The 27,104-nt window shown below is 41.5% G+C and overlaps 1 protein-coding gene across 4 annotated transcripts in view; it reads left to right on the top strand.

The window, feature by feature from the left end:
• The window catches only part of LOC138642552 (ovalbumin-related protein Y-like), an 80,389-nt gene that overhangs the window by 33,345 nt on the left and 19,940 nt on the right, over nucleotides 1–27,104 (top strand). For 3 of the 4 annotated variants that reach the window (XM_069730777.1, XM_069730775.1, XM_069730773.1), the window contains exons 3-4: nucleotides 1,517–1,651; nucleotides 18,235–18,352. In XM_069730777.1, coding sequence (XP_069586878.1) covers nucleotides 1,517–1,651; nucleotides 18,235–18,352 — 253 coding nt within the window. The remainder of the gene's footprint in view (nucleotides 1–1,516; nucleotides 1,652–18,234; nucleotides 18,353–27,104) is intronic. The other variant, XM_069730776.1, reaches the window with a different exon arrangement.

Below are 27,104 nucleotides of genomic sequence, written 5' to 3'. Positions count from 1 at the left end.
ACGGTCTGGCCATTATACACTATGGAGCAATGTGTGGCCATTATACACTATGGAGCATCATGTGTGGCCATTATACACTATGGAGCATCATGTGTGGCCATTATACAGTATGAAGAACTGTGTGTGGCCATTATACAGTATGCAGCATCATGTGTGGCCATTAAACAGTATGGAGCATCATGTGTGGTGGCCGTTATACAGTATTGAGCATCATGTGTGGCCATTATACAGTATGGAGCACTGTGTGGCCATATTTTTGTTTGCTTATAATTATTGTATATAAAACAGTGTGATCAGCAGTGCTAAATGGCTGCGGTTGGGATGTGGATATGGGTGTGACTAGTTGTGAAATGGGTCTGGTCAGAGGCGTGGCCTAAAATTTGCCGCGGCGCACTACGCGCGCCGCAAACTTTATACCTCCTTCCCTTCTTCAAAAGTTGGGAGGTATGGTACCACATTTGCCAGATCACGGCAAGTGCCGCAGATCCCATAGGGAATGAATGAGGCCGAACGCAGTGTTGCCGTGAGTGATCCGTTACACGGCAGATGCAGAAAAACTGCCCGATCTGCTGCAAAAGGCGACTTTCACATCAGCGATTCTTGCCAAAGTCACTGCCGATAGTGTCATACTCACCAAAAGGGGAGGCAGCGCTAAAAGTGCCTAGGGCAGCAGAAACTCTAAATACGGCCCTGGGGGGCTACATTATATTCTGTGAGGGGGCTACCCCAACCCTTGCTACATTATTAAGATGTGAACTACCTTATATTATACCCTGATATTAGCGCTTTTTACCGCACAATTGGTGGTCTTGTATCTATTTCTATGTAGCTACATAGTGGGCCCCAAGAATGATTTTCTCTGGTGGGCCCAAGGTGCTCCAGTCCGACGCTGGCCACCATAGTTGTAAGGTTTAGGGGCACACTCAGATGGTTCGCCCCCCCTGAGCTGAACCCTTAGCTACGCCTCTGGAGGGAGTTGAAAGTCCGTGTTGCCAAGCGAAAAGCCAAAAACATCACTGCTCTAGAGGAGATCTGCATGGAGGAATGGGCCAACATACCAACAACAGTGTGTGGCAACCTTGTGAAGACTTACAGAAAACGTTTGACCTCTGTCATTGCCAACAAAGGATATATTACAAAGTATTGAGATGAAATTTTGTTTCTGACCAAATACTTATTTTCCACCATAATATGCAAATAAAATGTTAAAAAAACAGACAATGTGATTTTCTGGATTTTTTTTTCTCAGTTTGTCTCCCATAGTTGAGGTCTACCTATGATGTAAATTACAGACGCCTCTCATCTTTTTAAGTGGTGTCACTGGTGGAACTTGCACTATTGCTGACTGACTAAATACTTTTTTGCCCCACTGTATATATTTTTTAAAATTGACTAAATTGTGCACATGTAATAAATATTGACATTTACCGAAAAATTCTTCTTTCTATAAAACACATACATAAAGTCATGAATATTCATTTGCTGAAATAAAAATTATAAACTGTTTATTTTCCAGGTTCTTCACTTTGAAAGCTGTTTTGATATACATTCTGGATTTAAACAGCTGCTATCTAGAATAACTGAGTCTGAGGAATATATACTTAATATTGACAATACGCTTTTTGTTGAAGAAACATTTCAAATATCTGAAGTAAGGTAGCTCTTAACTAAAAAGTAGACATAATATGTATACGCAAGTGTGAATAGAGTCTAAGGGTAAGTTCACGTTAGGCTTTTTTTCAGGTTTCCATGTTTTTTATTGCATGTATTGGCTGTGTTTTTGCTGCATTTTTGTGTGCGTTTTTTGTTGCGGTGTTGGCATGCTAGATTTGTCTCTTCTGAATGCTGATAAAGTTTAGTGTTGAAAAAAGTTCTATTCTATTCTATAAAATCAGGTTTCAGCACAAAAAAAACGCAGCAAAACCTGTGTTTTCTGTGCAATTTTTTCCATGTTTTTTTTCACCACACATTCATTTCAATGGGTGAAAAATGCTGGAAAAACACTGAAATAAGTGACGTGCACCATTGTGCAAAAAAACATGCTAAGCAGAAAATACTGATGACAAAAAAACAAGCTGTGTGCATGAGATTTCTTAAATGGACTTTTAGAATTGTTAGTGTAAAAACCAGCTGAAAATTTTAAAAAAGCATCAAAAAAGCTGCAAAAATGCCTAGTGTGAACTTAGCCTTAGGCCATGTTCACACGATCCTTTTTTTCATGCGGAATTGCCGCGATTTTCCCGCTGCGGGTCCGCAGCTGTTTTCCATGCAGGGTACATTACATTGTACCCTATGGAAAACAGGAACTGCTGTGCCCACAATGCGGAAAATAAAAAAAAAAAGCCGCGCTGAATAGCTGCGGGAAAAAAGAAGTACCATGTCACTTCTTTTTTCGGAGCCGCAGCGGTTCTGCACCCATTGACCTCCATTGTGAGGTCAAACCCGCAGTAAAACCCGCAGATGAAAAAAATATCTGCGGGTTTTACTGCGGTTTGTGGTGCAGAACCGCTGCAGCAGGAAGTGCGGGGAAGCGGGCGGAAGTGCGTGGGCGGAGTGTGGCTGCCCCCCCCGTGCTCCGATCCCACCCCCCCGTGCTCCAATCCCACCGCCCCGTGCTCCGATGCCCCCCCCAGTGCTCCGATGCCCCCCCGTGCCCTAATCTCCCTTATACTTACCCGGCGTCCCGGTGTCCGTCCGGCCGTCTTCTCCCTGGGCGCCGCCATCTTGCAAAATGGCAGGCGCATGCGCAGTGCGCCCGCCGAATCTGCCGGCCGGCAAATTCGTTCCAAAGTGCATTTTGATCACTGAGATATTATTATTATTATTATTATTATTATACATTTTTATAGCGCCATTTATTCCATGGCGCTTTACATGTGAATACGGGGCAAATATAGACAAATACATTAAACATGAGCAGATAACAAGGCACACGAGTACATAAGGAGGGAGGACCCTGCCCGCGAGGGCTCACAGTCTGCAGGGGGTGGGTGAGGATACACTAGGAGAGGGAAGAGCTGGCTGTACGGCTGTTCAGTAGGTTGAGGATCACTGCAGGCTGTAGGCTTGTCGGAAGAGATGAGTCTTCAGGTTCTTTTTGAATGTTTCTATGGTAGGCGCAAGTCTGATGTGTTGGGGTAGAGAGTTCCAGAGTATGGGGGAAGCACGGGAGAAGTCTTGGATGCGGTTATGGGAAGAAGAGATGAGAGGGGAGTAGAGAAGGAGGTCTTGGGAGGATCGGAGGTCGCGTGTAGGTAGGTACCGGGAGACCATGTCACAGATGTATGGAGGAGACAGGTTGTGGATGGCTTTGTATGTCAGTGTGAGGGTTTTGAACTGGAGTCTCTGGGCGATAGGAAGCCAGTGAAGGGCTTGACACAGGGGAGAGGCTGGGGAATAGCGGGGGGACAGGTGGATTAGTCGGGCAGCAGAGTGTAGGATGGATTGGAGCGGTGCCAGAGTGCTAGAGGGGAGTCCAGAGAGTAGGAGGTTGCAGTAGTCGAGGCGGGAGATGATAAGGGCATGCACTAGCGTTTTTGCAGTGTTGCGGTCAAGGAAAGCACGGATCCGGGAAATATTTTTGAGTTTGAGACGACAGGAGGAGGCAAGGGCTTGGATATGTGGCTTGAAAGAGAGGGCAGAGTCGAGGATCACCCCGAGGCACCGGGCGTGTGGGACTGGGGATAGTGAGCAGCCATTGACATTGATGGATAGGTCTGGTGGAGGGGTAGAGTGAGATGGGGGAAAGATGATGAATTCTGTTTTGTCCATGTTCAGTTGTAGAAAGCGAGCAGAAAAGAAGGCTGAAATGGCAGACAGACAGTGCGGGATTTTGGTAAGCAAGGAGGAGAGGTCAGGTCCGGAGAGGTAGATCTGCGTGTCGTCAGCGTAGAGATGGTACTGCATACCGTGGGATTCTATGAGCTGTCCCAGGCCGAAAGTGTAGATGGAGAAGAGTAGGGGTCCTAGAACAGAGCCTTGAGGAACACCGACTGACAAGGGGCGAAGTGAGGAGGTGGTGTGGGGGAGGGAGACACTGAATGTTCGGTCTGTCAGATATGACGAGATCCAGGAAAGGGCCAAGTCTGTGATGCCAAGGGATGGGAGGATTTGTAGCAAAAGGGAGTGATCTACAGTGTCAAAGGCAGAAGACAAGTCCAGGAGAAGGAGGACAGAGTAGTGTCGCTTGCTCCTGGCAGTTAGTAGGTCATTGGTGACTTTAGTTAGGGCAGTTTCAGTTGAGTGATGGGAACGGAAGCCTGATTGTAACCGATCAAAGAGGGAGCAGGAGGAGAAGTGGGAGGACAGTTCAAGATGGACGTGTTGCTCCAGCAATTTGGAGGCATAAGGGAGAAGAGATATTGGGCGATAGCTAGACACAGAGGATGGGTCGAGGGAGGGCTTTTTGAGGATGGGTGTGATCTTGGCATGCTTGAAGGATGAGGGAAAGACACCTGTTGTGAGTGAGAGGTTGAAGAGGTGCTTTAGGGTTGGGATGAAGACCGTGGAAAGGTTAGGGATGAGGTGGGATGGGAGCGGGTCAAGCGTGCAGGTGGTGAGGTGTGATCTTGACAGGAGGGTGGAGAGCTGATCTTCTGTCATGGTGGAGAAGCTGGTTTTGGAGGAGCAGGGTTGAGCAGCTAAGAGGGGCAGTGGGCGCTGTGGGCCAAAGCTTTCTCTGATCGTATCGATCTTCTGTTTAAAGAAAGAGGCGAAGTCATCAGCAGAAATGAGGGGGGAGGGAGGAGGTGCGGGGGGACGGAGTAGAGAATTGAAAGTGTTGAAAAGCTGTTTAGGGTTGTGGGACAGGGAGGATATGAGGGATGAGAAGTAAGTTTGTTTTGCGGCAGTGAGCGCAGACTTGAAGCTGGCGAGGGACTGCTTGTATGCAGTGAAGTGGTCGGCAGAGTGGGATCGCTTCCATCTCCGCTCAGCAATCCTGGAAGCCCGTCTCAATTCTTTGGTCAGGCTGGTCAGCCAGGGCTGCCTGTTAATTGTACGAGTTTTACTATGCATGAGTGGGGCGGCCGATATAATAGATATAATCTATCTCAGTGATCAAAATAAAAAAAAATAGTAAATGACACCCCCCCCCCCCCCTTTGTCACCCCCATAGGTAGGGACAATAAAAAAAAATTAAGAATTTTTTTTTTTCCACTAAGGTTAGAATAGGGTTAGGGGTAGGGTTAGGGTTAGGGGTAGGGTTAGGGTTAGGGGTAGGGTTAGGGGTAGGGTTAGGGTTAGGGGTAGGGTTAGGGTTAGGGGTAGGGTTAGGGGTAGGGGTAGGGTTAGGGTTAGGGGTAGGGTTAGGGGTAGGGGTAGGGTTAGGGGTAGGGTTAGGGTATTTTCAGCCATTTTAACCCTAAAAAACTTCCTAGAAAACACACAGACTCTGCACAGAAAACTGCATAAAAAAGGATCAAAAAAAGGATCAAAAAACGCATCAAAAAACGCATCAAAAAAGGACAAAAAAAGGACCAAAAAAAGGACCTGCGTTTTCTGCCAAGAGCTGCAGTTTTTTAAAAAACAGTCCTGAAAAAAAAAGGATGGAAATCAGGAACGTGTGAACATACCCTTATACTGTTAATTATAATAACTAAATTATATAAAGTAGATATACTGGATATTTAGTTATTTATTTAGCACTGTTAAGTTACTTGCTCAAAAATTTACTTAAATAGCTCGTAAAAATTCCTGAGCTCCCCTGATTCTGTCACTCTTTTCTGTTTTGCTCTGCATCACTCCCTTCTATTTGTTGTTTTAGGAGCGCAGTATGTAAAATCTCTGCTTAGAGGAAAAATGTGAAGTTCTTCAGTCTTCTCTTGGGACCTGTGCTTTTAACCTTCTCAGGTGCTGCCAATCACAGCTTAGCAGCGCATGAGATTGATAGATCAGCTGCTGAGCTGTGATTGGCAGCATCTAGGAGAAAGTTGTGAAAGCACACACCCAAGAGAAGACTGAAGAAATGCTCAGTTGGACTGCAAGTAAAGATTTCACATACTGTGCTCAAAATGCAATAAATGTGAATATCCTTATGGAGTTACGTAGTTCCTTTTCAAACAAAACACATTTCAATGATAAAAGAGTAAAGCTAATTTAATGAAGATTGTTTATGATCTGTTAAATGCATCCACCATTCACAATACCACAGTATTCTCTAAACTGAACAAATAGAGAAGATATTAGAACTTGGTCCAGTAGGGCTATGGCTAAATGGCAACTCTCCTCATCCAACAGCAATTCTCAGACATTTTGGAGTTGTGATTTTCCAATTTAGATTCATTTGTGAGCTGCTAAGTTTGTTGCTAACGTTGAAATCCATAGGGATAAAAATTAAAATGTATGCAATCGGCTTGTTAGTTTTTTTTTGCAGTGGTTACGGTAATTCATTAGTCCCAGTGCAACCCCATTACAAGTCATTGCACAACACATGTCACTGCTTAGTCCTACACACTTGAAAATAGCGCCTATATTCAGTCGACTGCTAGACATATTTTCTATTTACAGCTGGTTTCCTTTTATTATCAACATTTGAATTGTCATATGCCATCTGTATGCATTCCGTATGGCATTCACTTTTATACATCTGCAGTGAATAAAATTTACAAGACCAAATACAGTTTCCTATGATAATGGCAATGTATTCATGAAAAAATACATGTTGTATAGTTGCATGGGATCCAATTTTTTTGTGCACCCATAGACTTAAATAGGCTAGTCTCATCAAAAATATGGAAGGGACCGGAGCATGTTGCAATTTTTTTAAACAAACATTCAGTCCATGTAAAGAAAGCGGTCATCTAAACAGCCCAATTGAATAATAATAATTGGTTAAAAATGCTGTTCAGCTTTCTAACTATCAGTATTTGGATGGAAAATCTGGTCTTGGGAACGTATCCTGAGCCAGAGCCAATCTACAGACTAAGGCCGGAGTCACACTCAACGTATAAAAAAATCGGTCCAATTTTGACGGGCCAGAATCACACAAGAGTTCTCTGTATGATCATCCATGTGTAATCCGTTTGCAATGAGATGATGTGATTTAATCACATCTAGTATCCGTATGACATCCGTATGCAATCCGTATGCAATGCGATTTTAACATAAGATTTTACATTCAGCAGTTCTGTCATTGACACATCGTTTTAAAATGAAATATTCTTCCAAACATATATATATAAATACTAGCTGAAGAGCCCGGCGTTGCCTGGGCATAGTAAATATCTGTGGTTAGTTATAGCACCTCACTTCTCTTATTTTCCCATCACGCCTCTCATTTTCCCAATCACATCTTTCATTTTCCCCCTCACATCTCTCATTTTCTCCCTCACATCTCTCATTTTCTCCCTCACTCCTCTCATTCCCCCCTAACACTTGTCATTTCAACCTCACATCTGTCATTTTCTGATCACTCCATTATTTTTCCTCACTCCTCTCAGTTTGCACTCACACCTTTTCATTTTCCCCTCACACCTCTCATTTTCACCTCATCACCTCAGTATATACATGTTTGTCATCTCCCTTATATATAGTATACATCTGTATGTCATCTCCTGTATATAGTATATACCTGTATGTCATCTCCCCTGTATATATTATATACCTGCTGTGTGTCATCTCCCCTATATATAGTATATACCTGAATGTCATCTCCTTCTATATATAGTATATACCTGTATGTCATCTCCTCCTGTATATAGTATATACCTGTGTGTCATCTCCCCTGTATATAGTATATATCTGTGTGTCATCTCCTCCTGTATATAGTATATGCCTGCATGTCATCTTCTATATATAGCATATACCTGTATGTCATCTCCTCCTGTATATAGTATATACCTGTAGGTCATCTGCTCCTGTATATAGTATTTACCTGTGTGTCATCTCCTCCTGTATATAGTATATACCTGTATGTCATCTCCTCCTGTATATATATGTACCTGTATGTCATCTCCTCCTCTATATAGTATATACCTGTGTGTCATCTCTCCTGTATATAGTATATATCTGTGTGTCATCTCCCCTGTATATAGTATATACCTGTGTGTCATCTCCTCCTGTATTAGACCTCGTTCACACGTTATTTGCTCAGTATTTTTACCTCAGTATTTGTAAGCTAAATTGGAAGCCTGATAAATCCCCAGCCAACAGGAAGCCCTCCCCCTGGCAGTATATATTAGCTCACACATACACATAATAGACAGGTCATGTGACTGACAGCTGCCGTATTTCCTATATGGTACATTTGTTGTAGTTTGTCTGCTTATTAATCAGATTTTTATTTTTGAAGGATAAGACCAGACTTGTGTGTGTTTTAGGGCGAGTTTCGTTTGTCAAGTTGTGTGTGTTGAGTTGCGTGTGGCGACATGCATGTAGCGACTTTTGTGAGATGAGTTTTGTGTGGCAACATGCGTGTAGCAACTTTTTGTGTGTCAAGTTGCATGTGACAGGTTAGTGTAGCAACTTGTGTGCAGCAAGTTTTGCGCATGGCGAGTTTTGCGCGTGGCGAGTTTGTGTGGTGCCTTTTGAGTATGTGCAAGTTTTGTGTGAGGCAAATTTTGCATGTGTTGCAACTTTTGTGCATGTGGCAATTTTTCCGCGTGTGCAAGTTTTGCGTGTGGCGAGTTTTCCATGAGGTGAGTTTTGCACTTGTGGCGAGTTTTGCAAGAGCCTAGTTTTTGCATGTGGCGAGTTCTGCGCGTGGCGAGTTTTGAGCGGCGACTTTTGTGTTTCGACTTTTATGTGGCGAGGTTGGAGAATGTGTGGTGAAATGTGTGCTGAGGGTGATATGTGTTCAAGCACGTGGTAGTGTGTGGCGCATTTTGTGTGTGTGTTCATATCCCCGTGTGTGGTGAGTATCCCATGTCGGGGCCCCACCTTAGCAACTGTACGGTATATACTCTTTGGCGCCATCGCTCTCACTCTTTACGTCCCCCTTGTTCACATCTGGCAGCTGTCAATTTGCCTCCAACACTTTTCCTTTCATTTTTTCCCATTATGTAGATAGGGGCAAAATTGTTTGGTGAATTGGAAAGCACGGGGTTAAAATTTCACCTCACAACATAGCCTATGACGCTCTCGGGGTCCAGACGTGTGACTGTGCAAAATTTTGTGGCTGTAGCTGCGACGGTGCAGATGCCAATCCCGGACATACATACACACATACACACATACACACATACACACATTCAGCTTTATATATTAGATTAGATTAGATAGACAGTTTAAAAGCCGTCAAGTGATCTGCCACATACAGTATAGAATAAAATAGGCTAGAATAGAATAGATAGCACAGATATATACACATAGAATAGATGTGTATATATATGTCAGTGACACACATATATATATATATATATGTGTCTTTATATTTCATAGAGAGATCGATAAAAGATTAGCAGGTAATTAATTTGTCGGCTTCTGTGAAATCACTGCAGGAGCTGACAGGATAGAAGACATGGTTTACATACAGTAAATAGATGCAGAATAGGTAGATAAATAGATGTCAGTGACCAATACAATTAGTAGTGTGTGTGTGCAAATTAGGGGACATGTATTTATTTAATAAATTATAGTTTTGGGGGGAAAAAATGGTGTGGGAGCAATTTTCCAAACCAGAGAGGGAACGGCAGTGACTGAAGGGAGAAGTTTATAGCCTGAGAAGGGTAACACCCATGGAGCTTCCCAGGCTATTAATTTCAGCTCACAGCTGAATATTTAGCCTTTACTGGCTATTAAAATAGGCAGAACCCCCCAAAAAATGATGTGGGGTCACACTATAATTAATAACCAGAAAAGGCTATGCAGACAGCTGCAGACTGATATTCATAGCCTAGGAAGGGGCCATGGATATTGGTTTCCCCTGGCTACAAACACTAGCTCTCAGCCACCCCAGAAATGGAGCATCTCTAAGATGCGCCAATTCCAGCACTAAGCCTCTCTCTTCCCACTTGCTCCAGAGTTCAGCACAGGTCAGGCTGTAAGACAGCGCAGCATCAGTGACGGCACCGCTAATCACTGAAGCTGCCGCTCGCAGCTGTGCTGAACTGGGATGACTTCTGGAGTGTGGGAAAATTAACTGGTATTTTACCACGCTACAGAGGTCAGTGCAGGTCAGGCTATGAGGGAGCACAGCATCAGTGACGTCACCGCTAGTCACTGATGCTGCGCCGGAAGCATCTCATTCATTCACCAGTGGTTTACAGCCGGGGCGGTCGCATCTTAGCACCGTCCTGGTTGTAAACTGTATATACCCCAGATATGGATTATGGCATGGGGCACCACAATGGACAGGTATAGTATATTGTTGTTTTTTTATTTTATTTGATGTCACCAGACAAAACAAAGGTGACATGAACCCCACAACTATTACCCCATTTGACACCACTACAGGGCAAGTGGGAAGAGAGAGGATAAGTTGTTGTTTTTCGGTTCCCCTTATTTTATTAGCCAATAAAGGCTAAATATACAGCTGTGAGCTGATATTAATACCCTGGCAAGCACCATGGGATAACCCCCTTCCCAGGCTATAAACATCTGACCCTAGTTGCTGACTTTCTCTCTCTAGTTTGGAAAATTGCACGGGAGCCCACTCCATTTTTTCCCCCCAAATGAATAATTTATTAATTAAATACATGTCCCCTAATTTGACATGTGTGTGTGTATATATATATATATACATATATATATGTACAGTACAGACCAAAAGTTTGGACACACCTTCTCATTTAAAATTTTTTCTGTATTTTCATGACTATGAAAATTGTACATCCACACTGAAGGCATCAAAACTATGAATTAACACATGTGGAATTATATACTTAACAAAAAAGTGTGAAACAACTGAAATTATGTCTTATATTCTAGGTTCTTCAAAGTAGCCACCTTTTGCTTTGATAACTGCTTTGCACACTCTTGGCATTCTCTTGATGAGCTTCAAGAGGTAGTCACCGGAAATCGTCTTCCAACAATTTTGAAGGAGTTCCCAGAGATGCTTAGCACTTGTTGGCCCTTTTGCCTTCACTCTGCGGTCCAGCTCACCCCAAACCATCTCGATTGTGTTCAGGTCTGGTGACTATGGAGGCCAGGTCATCTGGCGTAGCACCCCATCACTCTCCTCCTTGGTCAAATAGCCCTTACACAGCCTGGAGTTGTGTTTGGGGTCATTGTCCTGTTGAAAAATAAATGGAGGTCCAACTAAAAGCAAACCGGATGGAATAGCATGCTGCTGCAAGATGCTGTGGTAGCCATGCTGATTCAGTATGCCTTCAATTTTGAATAAATCCCCAACAGTATCACCAGCAAAGCACCCCCACACCATCACACCTCCTCCTCCATGCTTCACGGTGGGAACCAGGCATGTAGAGTCCATCCGTTCATCTTTTCTGTGTCGCACAAAGACACAGTGGTTGGAACCAAAGATCTCAATTTTGGACTCATCAGACCAAAGCACAGATTTCCACTGGTCTAATGTCCATTTCTTGTGTTCTTTAGCCCAAACAAGTCTTTTCTGCTTGTTGCCTGTACTTAGCAGTGGTTTCCTAGCAGCTATTTTACCATGAAGGCCTACAGCACAAAGTCTCCTCTTAACAGTTGTTGTAGAGATGTGTCTGCTGCTAGAACTCTGTGTGGCATTGACCTGGTCTCTAATCTGAGCTGCTGTTAACCTGCGATTTCTGAGGTTGGTGACTTGGATAAACTTATCTTCAGAAGCAGAGGTGACTCTCGGTCTTCCTTTCCTGGGGTGGTCCTCATGTGAGCCAGTTTCTTTTTAGCGCTTGATGGTTTTTGCCACTGCACTTGGGAACACTTTCAAAGTTTGCCCAATTTTTCAGACTGACTGACCTTCATTTCTTAAAGTAATGATTGCCACTCGTTTTTCTTTACTACTTTTTTCTTGCCATAATACAAATTGTAACAGTCTATTCAGTAGGACTATCAGCTGTGTATCCACCAGACTTCTGCACAACACAACTGATGGTCCCAACCCCATTTATAAGGCAAGAAATCCCACTTATTAAACCTGACAGGGTACATCTGTGAAGTGAAAACCATTCCCGGTGACTACCTCTTGAAGCTCATCAAGAGAATGCCAAGAGTGTGCAAAGCAGTCATCAAAGCAAAAGGTGGCTACTTTGAAGAACCTAGAATATAAGACATAATTTCAGTTGTTTCAGACATTTTTGTTAAGTATATAATTCCACGTGTTAATTCATAGTTTTGATGCCTTCAGTGTGAATGTACAATTTTCAAAGTCATGAAAATACAGAAAAATCTTTAAATGAGAAGGTGTGTCCAAACTTTTGGTCTGCACTGTACATGTACATATACATGTATATATATACATCTATTCTGTGTGCATATATCTATTCTATGTATTCTATTCTGTCAGTGTGATTTTACTGTACACCACACCTGAATTACCGGCTTTCTTCTATCTATCTATCTATCTATCTATCTATCTATCTATCTATCTATCTATCTATCTATCTATCTCATATCTATCTATCTATCTATCTATCTATCTATCTACCTATCTATCTATCTAGAAAATCTGAAAAAACAGTCAGCACTCCAAAAGTCAAAATAAAAAAACATCTTCGCAGATCTGCTGAAACGTTGCTGCTAATGGATCAGTAAAGCCACGGTTTTTCATTTCTATTTTTGGTGTGCTGCCTGTTTTTTTCTGATTCTCTACTTTGGAGGTTTGCACATCATCTTTACAGGTTTTATTGCACACATTTTTTTTGGTAGTGCTGCCAAATTTTCTTTAGTTATCTATCTATCTATGCAATATAAATACATATATATGTGTGTGTGTGTGTGTGTGTCAGACACTGACATGTGTATATACATGGGCGGACATACCGCCGGTTCAACCTGTGCAACTGCACCGGGGCCCAGAGCCGGAGGGGGCCCCTGAAGGACCGAGAAAGCAGGGCGGTGAATGACAGCCGGCGGCAGGATTACTGATAACAGGAGAAGCAGGGGGCCCGCTCTACTGCACACGTGATATGACGGTCAAAAGGGGCCCCCTGCCTGACCTCTCCTGTTAGCCGACATTACGCTGCTGTCCGGCTGTCACTGGTGCAGTGTGGTGAGGGGTGGCAGACGCTGGAAGAGAGGAGTGAGGGAGTCACTGAAGAATGATGCAACTCGCTGCTGTGCAGGTACACATTCTTCCCAGTTCCCAGAGCCCCAGTGATCGGCAGGACTGGGATAGTGGATACACGTGAAAATAGGGGGAGGGGAGGAGGAATTACTAGTCCAGGTAGGAGATAGGAGAAGGCCTGGCCCACCGGGAGTCTGCAGGGATGAGTGCTGACAGTCTAGACAGGCTCCATGTCTCCCCTGCTCATTTCCTGTGTTCTGGGCCTGACCAGCTCCCTGCAACTGCACTCTCTGTAGGTACTGTACATATTCCATGTGATGGATGTTGATCTATCTAGTGTGTGTGTGTGTGTATACTGCAGTGTGTATATATATTGCTAGTGTGTGTGTATATATATATATAGCTAGTGTGTGTGTGTGTGTGTGTATACTGCAGTGTGTATATATATATTGCTAGTGTGTGTGTATATATATATATATATGGCTAGTGTGTGTGTGTGTGTGTGTGTGTGTATACTGCAGTGTGTATATATATTGCTAGTGTGTGTGTATATATAGCTAGTGTGTGTGTGTATACTGCAGTGTGTATGTATATTGCTAGTGTGTGTGTATATATAGCTAGTGTGTGTGTGTATACTGCAGTGTGTATATATATTGCTAGTGTGTGTGTATATATAGCTAGTGTGTGTGTGTATACTGCAGTGTGTATGTATATTGCTAGTGTGTGTATAGCTAGTGTGTGTATACTGCAGTGTGTATATATATTGCTAGTGTGTGTGTATATATAGCTAGTGTGTGTGTGTGTATACTGCAGTGTGTATATATATTGCTAGTGTGTGTGTATATATAGCTAGTGTGTGTATGTGTGTGTATACTGCTGTGTGTATATATATATTGCTAGTGTGTGTGTATATATAGCTAGTGTGTATGTATACTGCTGTGTGTGTATATATAGGGCTAGTATGTGTGTGTATACTGCTGTGTGTGTATATATAGGGCTAGTATGTGTGTGTATACTGCTGTGTGTGTGTATACTGCTGTGTGTGTATATATAGGGCTAGTATGTGTGTGTATACTGCTGTGTGTGTATATATAGGGCTAGTATGTGTGTGTATACTGCTGTGTGTGTATATATAGGGCTAGTATGTGTGTGTATACTGCTGTGTGTGTATATATAGGGCTAGTATGTGTGTGTATACTGCTGTGTGTGTATATATAGGGCTAGTATGTGTGTGTATACTGCTGTGTGTGTATACGGCTAGTGTGTATACTGCTGTGTGTGTATGTATATATAGGGTTAGTGTGTGTATACTGTTGTGTGTGTATAGGGCTAGTGTGTATACTGCTGTGTGTGTGTGTATATATAGGGCTAGTATGTGTGTGTATATATAGGGCTAGTATATGTGTGTACACTGCTGTGTGTGTGTGTATATATATATATATATATATATATATATATAGGGCTAGTATATGTGTGTATACTGCTGTGTATGTATACTGCTGTGTGTGTGTATATATAGGGCTAGTATGTGTATGTATACTGCTGTGTGTGTATATATAGGGCTAGTATGTGTGTATACTGCTGTGTGTGTATATATAGGGCTAGTATGTGTGTGTATACTACTGTGTGTGTATATATAGGGCTAGTATGTGTGTGTATACTGCTGTGTGTGTATATATAGGGCTAGTATGTGTGTGTATACTACTGTGTGTGTATATATAGGGCTAGTATGTGTGTGTATACTGCTGTGTGTGTATATATAGGGCTAGTATGTGTGTGTATACTGCTGTGTGTGTATATATAGGGCTAGTATGTGTGTGTATACTGCTGTGTGTGTAATTTCTGCTGTATGTATACTGCTGTCTGTATAGGGCTAGTATGTGTGTGTATACTGCTGTGTATACACATATGTTATTATAGGTATTTTATATACAGTGTACATGCATGAGGGGGGCCCCAAATGTATTTCCTGCACAGGGGCCCATTGCTGCTTGTGTCCGCCCCTGTGTATATATATATATATATATATATATATATATATATATATATATATATATATATTCTATGTGTATATTTCTATTCTATCTATTCTATTCTAATCTGTCACTGTGATTTTACAGTAGCCGCACATGAATTGCTGGCTTTTAAAGGACAGTGATGCATAAAAAAAAATTTCTTGCATCCATTGACTTGCATTGGCGAGTCTCAGCCAATATATGCAGCAAATCGCAGCATGCTGCAATTTCCTTCACGCGTATGTGCACACGTAGAATGGAGCTCTGCGGATTTTTCTGCAGCGGATTTTAGAAATCTGCAGGTAAAAGACACTGCGTTTTACCTGCGAATTTACCACAGATTTACTGCGGTTTTTATGCGGATTTTGTGCGGATTACACCTGCGGTTTTACACCTGCGGATTCCTATTGTGGAGCAGGTGTAAACAGCAGCAGAGTCCGCACAAAGAATTGACATGCTGCGGAATGTAACCCGCAGCGTTTCTGCGCGTTTTTTTCTGCAGCATGGGCACTGCGGATTGCGGTTTCCATAGGTTTACATTGTACTGTAAATACATGTAAAGCTGCTGCGGACCTGCAGCTGCAGATCCGCTGGGGATCCGCAGCAAAATCTGCAATGTGTGCACATAAAGACACAAAAGAGAATAGTAAAACCAAAAACACTCAGTTTGAAAAAATGTTGCAGTAATCCGCAAGTGCTAGTAAAAGATGCAAAAAACGTATCAACCAAATACCCTGTTTTTTACATCTTTTACTAGCACTTGCGGATTACTGCAACATTTTTTCAAACTGAGTGTTTTTGGTTTTACTATTCTCTTTTGTGTCTTCAGGTTTCTTGGTGGTGTGTGAACATGTTCTTACAGACTTGTTCACTGTGCAAGTAGCCCATGTGTTCCTGTTTCCATAATTGTTCTCTTGTGTCTACAAGACTGGGGAGTTCCACCACTCCTCTTGGGCTATCTGCACAAAAGCTGTTCTACCCTGTATGCACACATGGATTTTTCCTCTCTGAACCCTGTTCACACAGGTTATATACAGATGATCAGGTTTTTAAATACATCAGATAGGGATTGCATACATTAGTTAGGACTGCTCTGATAAGGGTATACCGTGAAGATTGGTAGAGCAGCTTAGTATACATTTTTTGCAAAAAACGTATCAACCAAATACCCTGTTTTTTACATCTTTTACTAGCACTTGCGGATTACTGCAACATTTTTTCAAACTGAGTGTTTTTGGTTTTACTATTCTCTTTTGTGTCTTCAGGTTTCTTGGTGGTGTGTGAACATGATCATACAGACTTGTTCACTGTGCAAGTAGCCCATGTGTTCCTGTTTCCATAATGTGTGCACATAGCCTAATACTGCCGAGAAGAAAAACGGTGATGGGAGCTGCCCATAGATTAACAGCGGTCCGAGTGCTATGCGATTTTTTCTCGCATAGCACTCGCCCGTATTCCTTGCTAGCGTGACTCCGGCCTAATGAACCCTAACACCTTCCTAATAAAGTAAGCACTAGTGACATTGTCAAGTTGCTGGCCAAATGTGGGTTGACCTTGAGCTACAGCTGAAATAAGTTCATCTGTTGATACTCTGGTTGTGATGACCTGGTGAGCGGATTCCATAATGCTCGTTCAATGTAGTAGTTGTGCAAACTATAGGAAAACAAGGAGCGCAAATAGGGTCTTATCCACGTATTACAATGCGCGTTTTTGACAAAAAACTGCTCACCTGGTGTTGTAAAGACAAGGCATGTATGTCAGCTGTTGCAGATCCACGGATCGACAAGCGACCTAGTAAAACTGTTACCAAGGGAGATTGTGGACTGTATCCATGCTGCTTGACAATTTCAATGCAAAATATGGTTAAAGGATAAAGGTGGTTTATTCTACGTGTTTCGAAGTCTATGTGACTTCTTCTTCAGGAAATACCACAAAGACAGTGCTCTTACATTGCTGTTACATCGCTTATATACATTCAAAACTCAAAAAACGGGGCCAAGGAATTACCTGACATGTGATCCCTGGGTTCATGTTACAAGGAGAAAAAAAAATCAATGCTTGTACAAATAACAATTGTTAAAGTTAATCCGTATTTATGTAAGGGCATTTTTTTTACATTAATTAACAATTTTTAATTATGAATTCATTTTAATTAACTTTTTTAACATAATTTTTAACACATAAATTAATAAATATATTTTTGCAATCTTTCTATTGTGGGACTTCAACGATTTTACTTCAATGCCACTTCCTAGAAAAAAGCTTTTATTCAGTCACCCTTGTCTTGGTCCGTGGCACATGCAGCTGGGAAGCTGTATGGTGATCAAAAACACATTTTATGTGGGTTCTTTTCCCCCTCTTCCTTTTTCCAGTGATATGCGTGTACATATACATACTTTATCTTAATTTTCTATTCTTCTTCTTAAATGATTCTGTAAAGGTATCTACAGATTAACTTTAACAATTGATATTTGTACAAGCATTTATTGTTTTTTTTTCTCCTTGTAACATGAACCCAGGGATCACAAGTCAGGTGATTCCTTGGCGCTGTTTTTTTAATTTTGAATGTATATAAGCGATGTAACAGCAATGTAACAGCACTGTCTTTGTGGTATTTCCTGAAGAAGTCACATAGACTTCGAAACGCGTAGAATATATCACCTTTATCCTTTTACCATATTTTGCATTGGAATCTCCCTTGGTAATTGTTCAATGTAGTGACTGTGTATTGTGCATTCTATTGTTGAATACCATGTTTTGTTCAAATTCTTAAAGACTGTGTGCAGGAGAATAAACAGCCAGGCTTATATCTACTTTTTTGGGAATGGTAAAGCCGCTATTTATGTGCAAAAAGAAAGAGACAAACCATAATATTCTTGCAAAAGATCCCTATTGCCCTAACTGCTCGGTTACACATTGTTACTAGTACTTGCACTAGCAGTGATTGCACTTGTATTGGTGAGTGTGTAGGGGTACATGTAATTCAAGACTAAAATGGCAAACAAGTTAATTAACTTTAAACTAAAAAGTAAGAGGAAAAAATGTAAAACAAGTTATTTCTGTTCATATATGAAGAAGCTATTACATGATATTATATTATTTTGATAGGCCTTCATCAATATTTCAAAAATATACTACAACTCAAACCCAGAAATAATTGACTTTAAAAGTAATCCAAGAGGTGCATGGAAAACTATAGTTAATTACCTGAAAGGAAAGACAGAAGGTAAGACATAAAACACTGTCTAAATAAATATACTGTACTTTGAATTGCTTTCCTTTTTTATAGCATTTTAAACTTTAAAGGGAACATGACAGCATGATAATAATAATAATAATAAATAATAATTTTTATTTTTATATAGCGCTAACATATTCCGCAGCGCTTTACAGTTTGCACACATTATCATAACTGTCCCCATTGGGGCTCACAATCTAAATTGATAGACAATAATACTCTAATTACATGACTGCATTTGTCTTTTTAAGCTGAATGAAGACAAGTTAGACAACCCCATTGTATGGCATATGTGCACAATATATAAACTCATGGCCAAATGTTTTGGCACCTTTGAAATTGTTCCAGAAAAGTATTTCTCCCACAAAATTACAATTAAATTTGTTTTGTTATACACATGTTTATTTCCTCTGCGTGTATTGGACAACACAAAAACTGACAGAGAAAAAAAAGACAAATTTGACATAATTTTACACAAAACCCCAAAAATGGTCTGGACAAAATTGTTGGCACCTTTTCAAAATTTTTGTTAAAAAACTTTGTTTAAAGCATGTGATGTTTATTCTAATTCCCCTGTGACAAATAACAGCTATGGGAATTATGAAAATCACACCTGAAACCAGATAAAAAAGAGGAGACGTTATCTCAATCTTTTCATTGTGTGTCTGTGTGTGCTACATTAACCCCTTTACCCTCAAGGGTGGTTTGCACGTTAACCCCTTAAGCCCCGAGGGTGGTTTGCACGTTAATGACCGGGCCAATTTTTACAATTCTGACCACTGTCCCTTTATGAGGTTATAACTCTGGAACGCTTCAACAGATCCCAGTGATTCTGACACTGTTTTCTCGGGACATATTGTACTTCATGATAGTGGTAAAAATTCTTTGATAGTTCCTGCTTTTGTGTGTGAAAAAAACGGAAATTTGGCAAAAATTATGAAAATTTCGCAATTTTCCAACTTTGAATTTTTATGCAATTAAATCACAGAGATATGTAACACAAAATACTTAATAAGTAACATTTCCCACATGTCTACTTTATATCAGCACAATTTTGGAGCCAAAATTTTTTTTTGTTAGGGAGTTATATAGGTTAAAAGTTGACCAGCAATTTCTCATTTTTACAACACCATTTTTTTTTAGGGACAACATCTCATTTGAAGTCATTTTGAGGGGTCTATATGATAGAAAATACCCAAGTGTGACACCATTCTAAAAACTGCACCCCTCAAGGTACTCAAAACCATATTCAAGAAGTTTATTAACCCTTCTGGTGCTTCCCAGGAATTTTTGGAATGTTTAAATAAAAATGAACATTTAACTTTTTTTCACCAAAAGTTTACTTCAGCTCCAATTTGTTTTATTTTACCAAGGGTAACAGGAGAAAATGGACCCCAAAAGTTGTTGTACAATTTGTCCTGAGTACACCGATACCCCATATGTGGGGGTAAACCACTGTTTGGGTGCATGACAGAGCTCGGAAGCGAAGGAGCGCCATTTGACTTTTCAATGCAAAATTGACTGGAATCGAGATGGGACACCATGTTGTGTTTGGAGAGCCCCTGATCTGCCTAAACATTGAAACCCCCCACAAGTGACACCATTTTGGAAAGTAGACCCCCTAAAGAACTTATCTAGAGGTGTGGTGAGCACTTTGACCCACCAAGTGCTTCACAGAAGTTTATAATGCAGAACCGTAAAAATAAAAAATCATATTTTTTCACAAAAATTATCTTTTTGCCCCCAATTTTTATTTTCCCAAGGGTAAGAGAAGAAATTGGACCCCAAAAGTTGTTGTACAATTTGTCCTGAGTACGCTGATACCTCATATGTGGGGGTAAACCACTGTTTGGGCGAATGGGAGAGCTCGGAAGGGAAGGAGCGCCGTTTGACTTTTCAAAGCAAAATTGACAGGAATTGAGATGGGACACCATGTTGCGTTTGGACAGCCACTGATGTGCCTAAACATTGAAACCCCCCACAAGTGACACCATTTTGGAAAGTAGACCCCCTAAGGAACTTCTCTAGAGGTGTGGTGAGCACTTTGACCCACCAAGTGTTTCACAGAAGTTTATAATGCAGAACCGTAATAATAAAAAATCATATTTTTTCACAAAAATTATATTTTCGCCCCCAATTTTTTATTTTCCCAAGGATAAGAGAAGAAATTGGACACCAAAAGTTGTTGTACAATTTGTCCTGAGTACGCTGATACCCCATATGTGGGGGTAAACCACTGTTTGGGCGCATGGGAGAGCTCAGAAGGGAAGGAGCGCCGTTTGACTTTTCAATGCAAAATTGACAGGAATTGAGATGGGACGCCATGTTGCGTTTGGAGAGCCACTGATGTGCCTAAACATTGAAACCCCCCCACAAGTGACACCATTTTGGAAAGTAGACCCCCTAAGGAATTTATCTAGATGTGTTTTGAGCGCTTTGACCCACCAAGGGCTTCACAGAAGTTTATAATGGAGAGCCGTAAAAATAAAACAAAAATTTTTTCCCACAAAAATTTTTTTTTAACCCCCAGTTTTGTATTTTCCCGAGGGTAAGAAGAGAAATTCGACCCCAAAAGTTTTTGTCAAATTTGTCCTGCGTGTGCTGATACCCCTTATTTGGGGGGAACCACTGTTTGGCCGCATGGGAGGGCTCGGAAGGGAAGGAACGCCATTTGGAATGCAGACTTAGATGGAATGGTCTGCAGGTGTCACATTGCGTTTGCAGAGCCCCTAATGTACCTAAACAGTAGAAACCCCCCACAAGTGACACCATTTTGGAAAGTAGACCCCCTAAGGAACTCATCTAGATGTGTTGTGAGAGCTTTGAACCCCCAAGTGTTTCACTACAGTTTGTAACGCAGAGCCATCAAAATTAAAAAAAAAATTTTCACCCAAAAATTATAATTTAGCCCTCAGTTTTGTATTTTCCCGAGGGTAAGAGGAGAAATTCGACCCCAAAAGTTGTTGTCCAATTTGTCCTGAGTGCGCTGATACCCCATATGGGGGGGGAACCACTGTTTGGCCGCATGGGAGGGCTCGGAAGGGAAGGAGCGCCATTTGGAATGCAGACTTAGATGGAATGGTCTGCAGGTGTCACATTGTGTTTGCAGAGCCCCTAATGTACCTAAACAGTAGAAACCCCCCACAAGTGATACCATTTTGGAAAGTAGACCCCCTAAGGAACTCATCTAGATGTGTTGTGAGAGCTTTGGACCCCCAAGTGTTTCACTACAGTTTGTAACGCAGAGCCGTGAAAATAATAAAAAAAAATTTTCCCCCAAAAATTATTTTTTAGCCCTTAGTTTTGTATTTTCCCGAGGGTAAGGGGAGAAATTCGACCCCAAAAGTTGTTGTCCAATTTGTTCTGAGTGCGCTGATACCCCATATGTGGGGGGGAACCACTGTTTGGCCGCATGGGAGGGCTCGGAAGGGAAGGAGCGCCATTTGGAATGCAGACTTAGATGGAATGGTCTGCAGGTGTCACATTGCGTTTGCAGAGCCCCTAATGTACCTAAACAGTAGAAACCCCCCACAAATGACCCCATATTGGAAACTAGACCCCCCAGGGAACTCATCTAGATGTGTTGTGAGAACTTTGAACCCCCAAGTGTTTCACTACAGTTTATAACGCAGAGCCTTGAAAATAAAAAATCTTTTTTTTCCCACAAAAAATATTTTTTAGCCCCCAGTTTTGTATTTTCCCAAGGGTAACAGGAGAAATTGGATCCCAAAAGTTGTTGTCCTATTTGTCCTGAGTACGCTGATACCCCATATGTTGGGGTAAGCCCCTGTTTGGGCACACGGGAGAGCTCGGAAGGGAAGGAGCACTGTTTTACTTTTTAAACGCAGAATTGGCTGGAATTGAGATCAGACGCCATGTCGCGTTTGGAGAACCCCTGATGTGCCTAAACAGTGGAAACCCCTCAATTATAACTGAAACCCTAATCCAAACACACACCTAACCCTAATCCCAACAGTAACCCTACCCACACCTCTAACCCTGACACACCCCTAACCCTAATCCCAACCCTATTCCCAACTGTAAATGTAATCTAAACCCTAACCGTAACTTTAGCCCCAACCCTAACCCTAACTTTAGCCCCAACCCTAACTGTGGCCCCAAACCTATCCCTAGCCCTAACCCTAGCCCTAACCCTAGCCCTAACCCTAATCCTAGCCCTAACCCTAGCCCTAGCCCTAACCCTAGCCCTAACCCTAACCCTAGCCCTAACCTTAGCCCTAACCCTAACCCTAGCCCTAACCCTAACCCTAATGGGAAAATAGAAATAAATACATTTTTTTAATTTTTCCCTAACTAAGGGGGTGATGAAGGGGGGTTTGATTTACTTTTATAGCAGGTTTTTTAGCGGATTTTTATGATTGGCAGCCGTCACACACTGAAAGACGCTTTTCATTGCAAAAAATATTTTTTGCGTTACCACATTTTGAGAGCTATAATTTTTCCATATTTTGGTCCACAGAGTCATGTGAGGTCTTGCTTTTTGCGGGACTAGTTGACGTTTTTATTGGTAACATTTTCGGGCACGTGACATTTTTAGATCGCTTTTTATTACGATTTTTGTGAGGCAGAATGACCAAAAACCAGCTATTCATGAAATTCTTTTGGGGGAGGCGTTTATACCGTTCCGCGTTTGGTAAAATTGATAAAGCAGTTTTATTCTTTGGGTCAGTACGATTACAGCGATACCTCATTTAAATCATTTTTTTATGTTTTGGTGCTTTTATACGATAAAAACTATTTTATAGAAAAAATAATTATTTTTGCATCGCTTTATTCTCAGGACTATAACTTTTTTATTTTTTTGCTGATGATGCTGTATGGCAGCTCATTTTTTGCGAGACAAGATGACGCTTTCAGCGGTACCATGGTTATTTATATCTGTCTTTTTGATCGCGTGTTATTCCACTTTTTGTTCGGCGGTATGATAATAAAGCGTTGTTTTTTGCCTCGTTTTTTTTTTTCTTACGGTGTTTACTGAAGGGGTTAACTAGTGCGCCATTTTTATAGGTCGGGTCGTTACGGACGCGGCGATACTATATATGTGTACTTTTATTGTTTTTTTTATTATTTAGATAAAGAAATGCATTTATGGGAATAATATATATATATTTTTTTCATTATTTAGGAATATTTTTTTTTTAATTTTTTTACACATTTGGAAAAAATTTTTTTTACTTTTTTACTTTGTCCCGGGGGGGACAGTACAGATCGGTGATCTGCCAGTTTGCACAGCACTCTGACAGATCACCGATCTGTCTGAGAGCAGTGCAGCGTTACCAAGTGCCTGCTCTGAGCAGGCACTTGGTAAGCCACCTCCCTCCCTGCAGGACCCGGATGCCGCGGCCATCTTGGATCCGGGTCCAGCAAGGAGGAAGGAGGTAGGAGACCCTCGCAGCAACGCGATCACATCGTGTTGCTGCGGGGGGCTCAGGGAAGCCCGCAGGGAGCCACCTCCCTGCGCGATGCTTCCCTATACCGCCGGCACATCGCGATCATGTTTGATCGCGGTGTGCCGGGGGTTAATGTGCCGGGAGCGGTCCGTGACCGCTCCTGGCACATAGTGCCGGATGTCAGCTGCGATAGGCAGCTGACACCTGGCCGCGATCGGCCGCGCTCCCCCCGTGAGCGCGGCCGATCGCCTATGACGTACTATACCGTCGGTGGGAATTAAAGCCCACCCCACCTCGACGGTATAGTACGTCTTATCGGATTAAGGGGTTAATGACCAGGCCAATTTTTACAATTCTGACCTCTATCCATTTATGAGGTTATAACTCTGGAAGGCTTCAACGGATCCCCATGATTCTGACAATGTTTTCTCTTGACATATTGTACTTCATGGTAGTGGTAAAATTTCCTTCACATTACTTGAGTTTATTTCTGAAAAAAATGGAAATTTGGCGAAAATTTTGAAAATTTTGCAATTTTCCAACTTTGAATTTTCATGCCTTTAAATCACAGAGATATGTCACACAAAATACTTAATAAGTAACATTTCCCACATGTTTACTTTACATCAGCACAATTTTGGAACCAAAATTTGTTTTTGTTAGGGAGTTATAAAGGTTAAAATTTGACCAGGAATTTCTCATTTTTACAACACTATTTTTTTTTAGGGACTACATCACATTTGAAGTCACCTTGAGGGGTATATATGATAGAAAATACCCAAGTGTGACACCATTCTAAAAACTGTACCCCTCAAGGTGCTCAAAACCACATTCAAGAAGTTTATCAACCCTTCAGGTTTTCCACAGAAATTTTTGGAATGTTTTAAAAAAGAATATTTAAGTTTTTTTTCACAAAAAATGTATTCTGATCCAATTTATTCCTTTTTACCAAGCGTAAAAGGAGAAATTGGACCACAAAAGTTGTTGTACAATTTGTCCTGAGTATGCTGATACCCCATATATGGGGGTAAACCACTGTTTGGGCGCATGGCAGAGCTCGGAAGGGAAGGAGTGCTATTTGACTTTTTAATGCAAAATTTGCTGGAATTGAGATAGGACGCCATGTCGTGTTTGGAGAGCCTCTGATGTGCCTAAACAGCGGAAACCCCCCAAAAGTAAAACCATTTTGGAAAGTAGACCCCCTAAGGCACTTATCTAGATGTGTGGTGAGCACTTTTAACCCCCAAGTGCTTCACAGAAGTTTATAAAGTAGAGCCATAAAATTAAAAAATCTTATTTTCTTCACAAAAAATATTTTTCGCCCCCAAGTTTTTATTTTCCCAAGGGTAACAAGAGAAATTGGACCCCAAACGTTGTTTAGCAATTTGTCTGAATATGCTGATACCCCATATGTGAGGGTAAACCACTGTTTGGGCGCATGGCAGAGCTCGGAAGGGAAGGAGTGCCATTTGACTTTTCAATGCAAAATTGGCTGGAATTGAGATAGGACGCCATGTCTCATTTGGAGAGCTCCTGATGTGCCTCAGCATTGAAATCCCCCACAAGTGACACCATTTTGGAAAGTAGACCCCCTAAGGAACTTATCTAGATGTGTGGTGAGCAGTTTGAAACCCCAGGTGCTTCACAGAAGTTTATAATGTAGAGCTGTGAAAATTAAAAAATCCTTTTTTTTTCCGCAAAAATGATCTTTTAGCCCCCAATTTTGTATTTTCCCAAGGGTGTATAGAGAAATTGAACCCCAAAAGTTGTTGTGCAATTTGTCCTGAGTATGCTGATACCCCATACGTGGGAGAAAACTACTGTTTGGGCACATGGCAGAGCTCGGAAGGGAAGAAGTGGCGTTTTGGAACGTTGTGTTTGCAGAGCCCCTGATGTACCTAAACAGTAGATAACCTCCAAAAGTGACCCCATATTGGAAACTAGACCCCCCAAGGAACTTATCTAGAATGTGGTGATCACTTTGAACCCCCAAGTGTTTCACTAAAGTTTATAACGCAGAGCCGTGAAAATGAAAAAATCTTTTTTTCCACAAAAATTATTTTTAGCCCCCAGTTTTGTATTTTCTCAAGGCTAGCAGGAGAAATTGGACCCGAAAAGTTGTTGTCCAATTTGTCCTGAGTACGATGATACCCCATATATGGGGGTAAACCACTGTTTGGGTGCACGGCAGAGCTCGTAAGGGTAGTAGCACTGTTTTACTTTTTTAACGCAGAATTGTATGGATTGAGATTGGACGTCATGTTGCGTTTGCAGAGCCCCGGGTGTGCCTAAACAGCGGAAACCTCCCAATTCTAACTCCAAACCTAACCCTAACACACCCCAAAGTCTAATCCCAACCCTAACCACACCCCCAACCCCAACACACCCCTTTCCCCAACACACCCCTAACCATAATCCTAACCCTAACCACACCCCTAACCCCAACACACCCCTAACCCTAATTCCAACCCCAAAACACCCCTAACCCCAACACACCCCTTACCCTAATCCAACTCTAACCATACCCCTAACCCTGACACACCCCTAACCCAACCGTAAACGTAACCAAACCCTAACCCCAGCTCTAGCCCCAACCCTAACTTTAGCCCCAACCCTAACTTTAGCCGCAACCCTAACTTTAGCCCCAACCCTAACTTTAGCCCCAACCATAACCCTAACTTTATCCCCAACCCTAACTTTAGCCTCAACCCTAACCCTAACTTTAGCCCCAACCCGAACTTTAACCCCAACCCTAATGGGAAAATGGAAATAAATACATTTTTTATTTTATTATTTTTCCCTAACTAAGGCGGTGATAATGGGGGATTTGATTTACTATTTATGGTGGGTTTTTACGTTTGGCAGCTGTCACACACTAAAAGACGCTTTTATTGCAAAAAAAAAATCTTTTGCGTTACCACATTCTGAGAGCTATAATTTTTCCATATTTTGGTCCACAGGGTCATGTGAGGTCTTGTTTTTTGCGGGACGAGTTGAGATTTTTATTGGTATCATTTTTGGGCACATGACTTTTTTTACTGCTCTTTATTCCGATTTTTGTTAGGCAGAATGAACAAAAAACAGCAATTCGAGAATTTCTTTTGGAGGGGGGGGCGTTTATACCGTTCCGCATTTGGTAAAATTGATAAAGCGATTTTATTATTCGGGTCAGTACGATTACAGTGATACCTCTTTTTTTTTAATGTTTTGGCGCTTTTATACAATAAAAACTATTTTATAGAAAAAATAATTATTTTTGCATCGCTTTACTCTAAGGGCTATAACTTTTTTATTTTTTCGCTGATGATGCTGTATGGCAGCTCGTTTTT

Source organism: Ranitomeya imitator, chromosome 6, assembly GCF_032444005.1.
Source record: "Ranitomeya imitator isolate aRanImi1 chromosome 6, aRanImi1.pri, whole genome shotgun sequence".
Taxonomy (NCBI): domain Eukaryota; kingdom Metazoa; phylum Chordata; class Amphibia; order Anura; family Dendrobatidae; genus Ranitomeya; species Ranitomeya imitator.
Note: the sequence above shows the minus strand (reverse complement) of the source record. Positions and strands in the feature narration are given on the sequence as shown.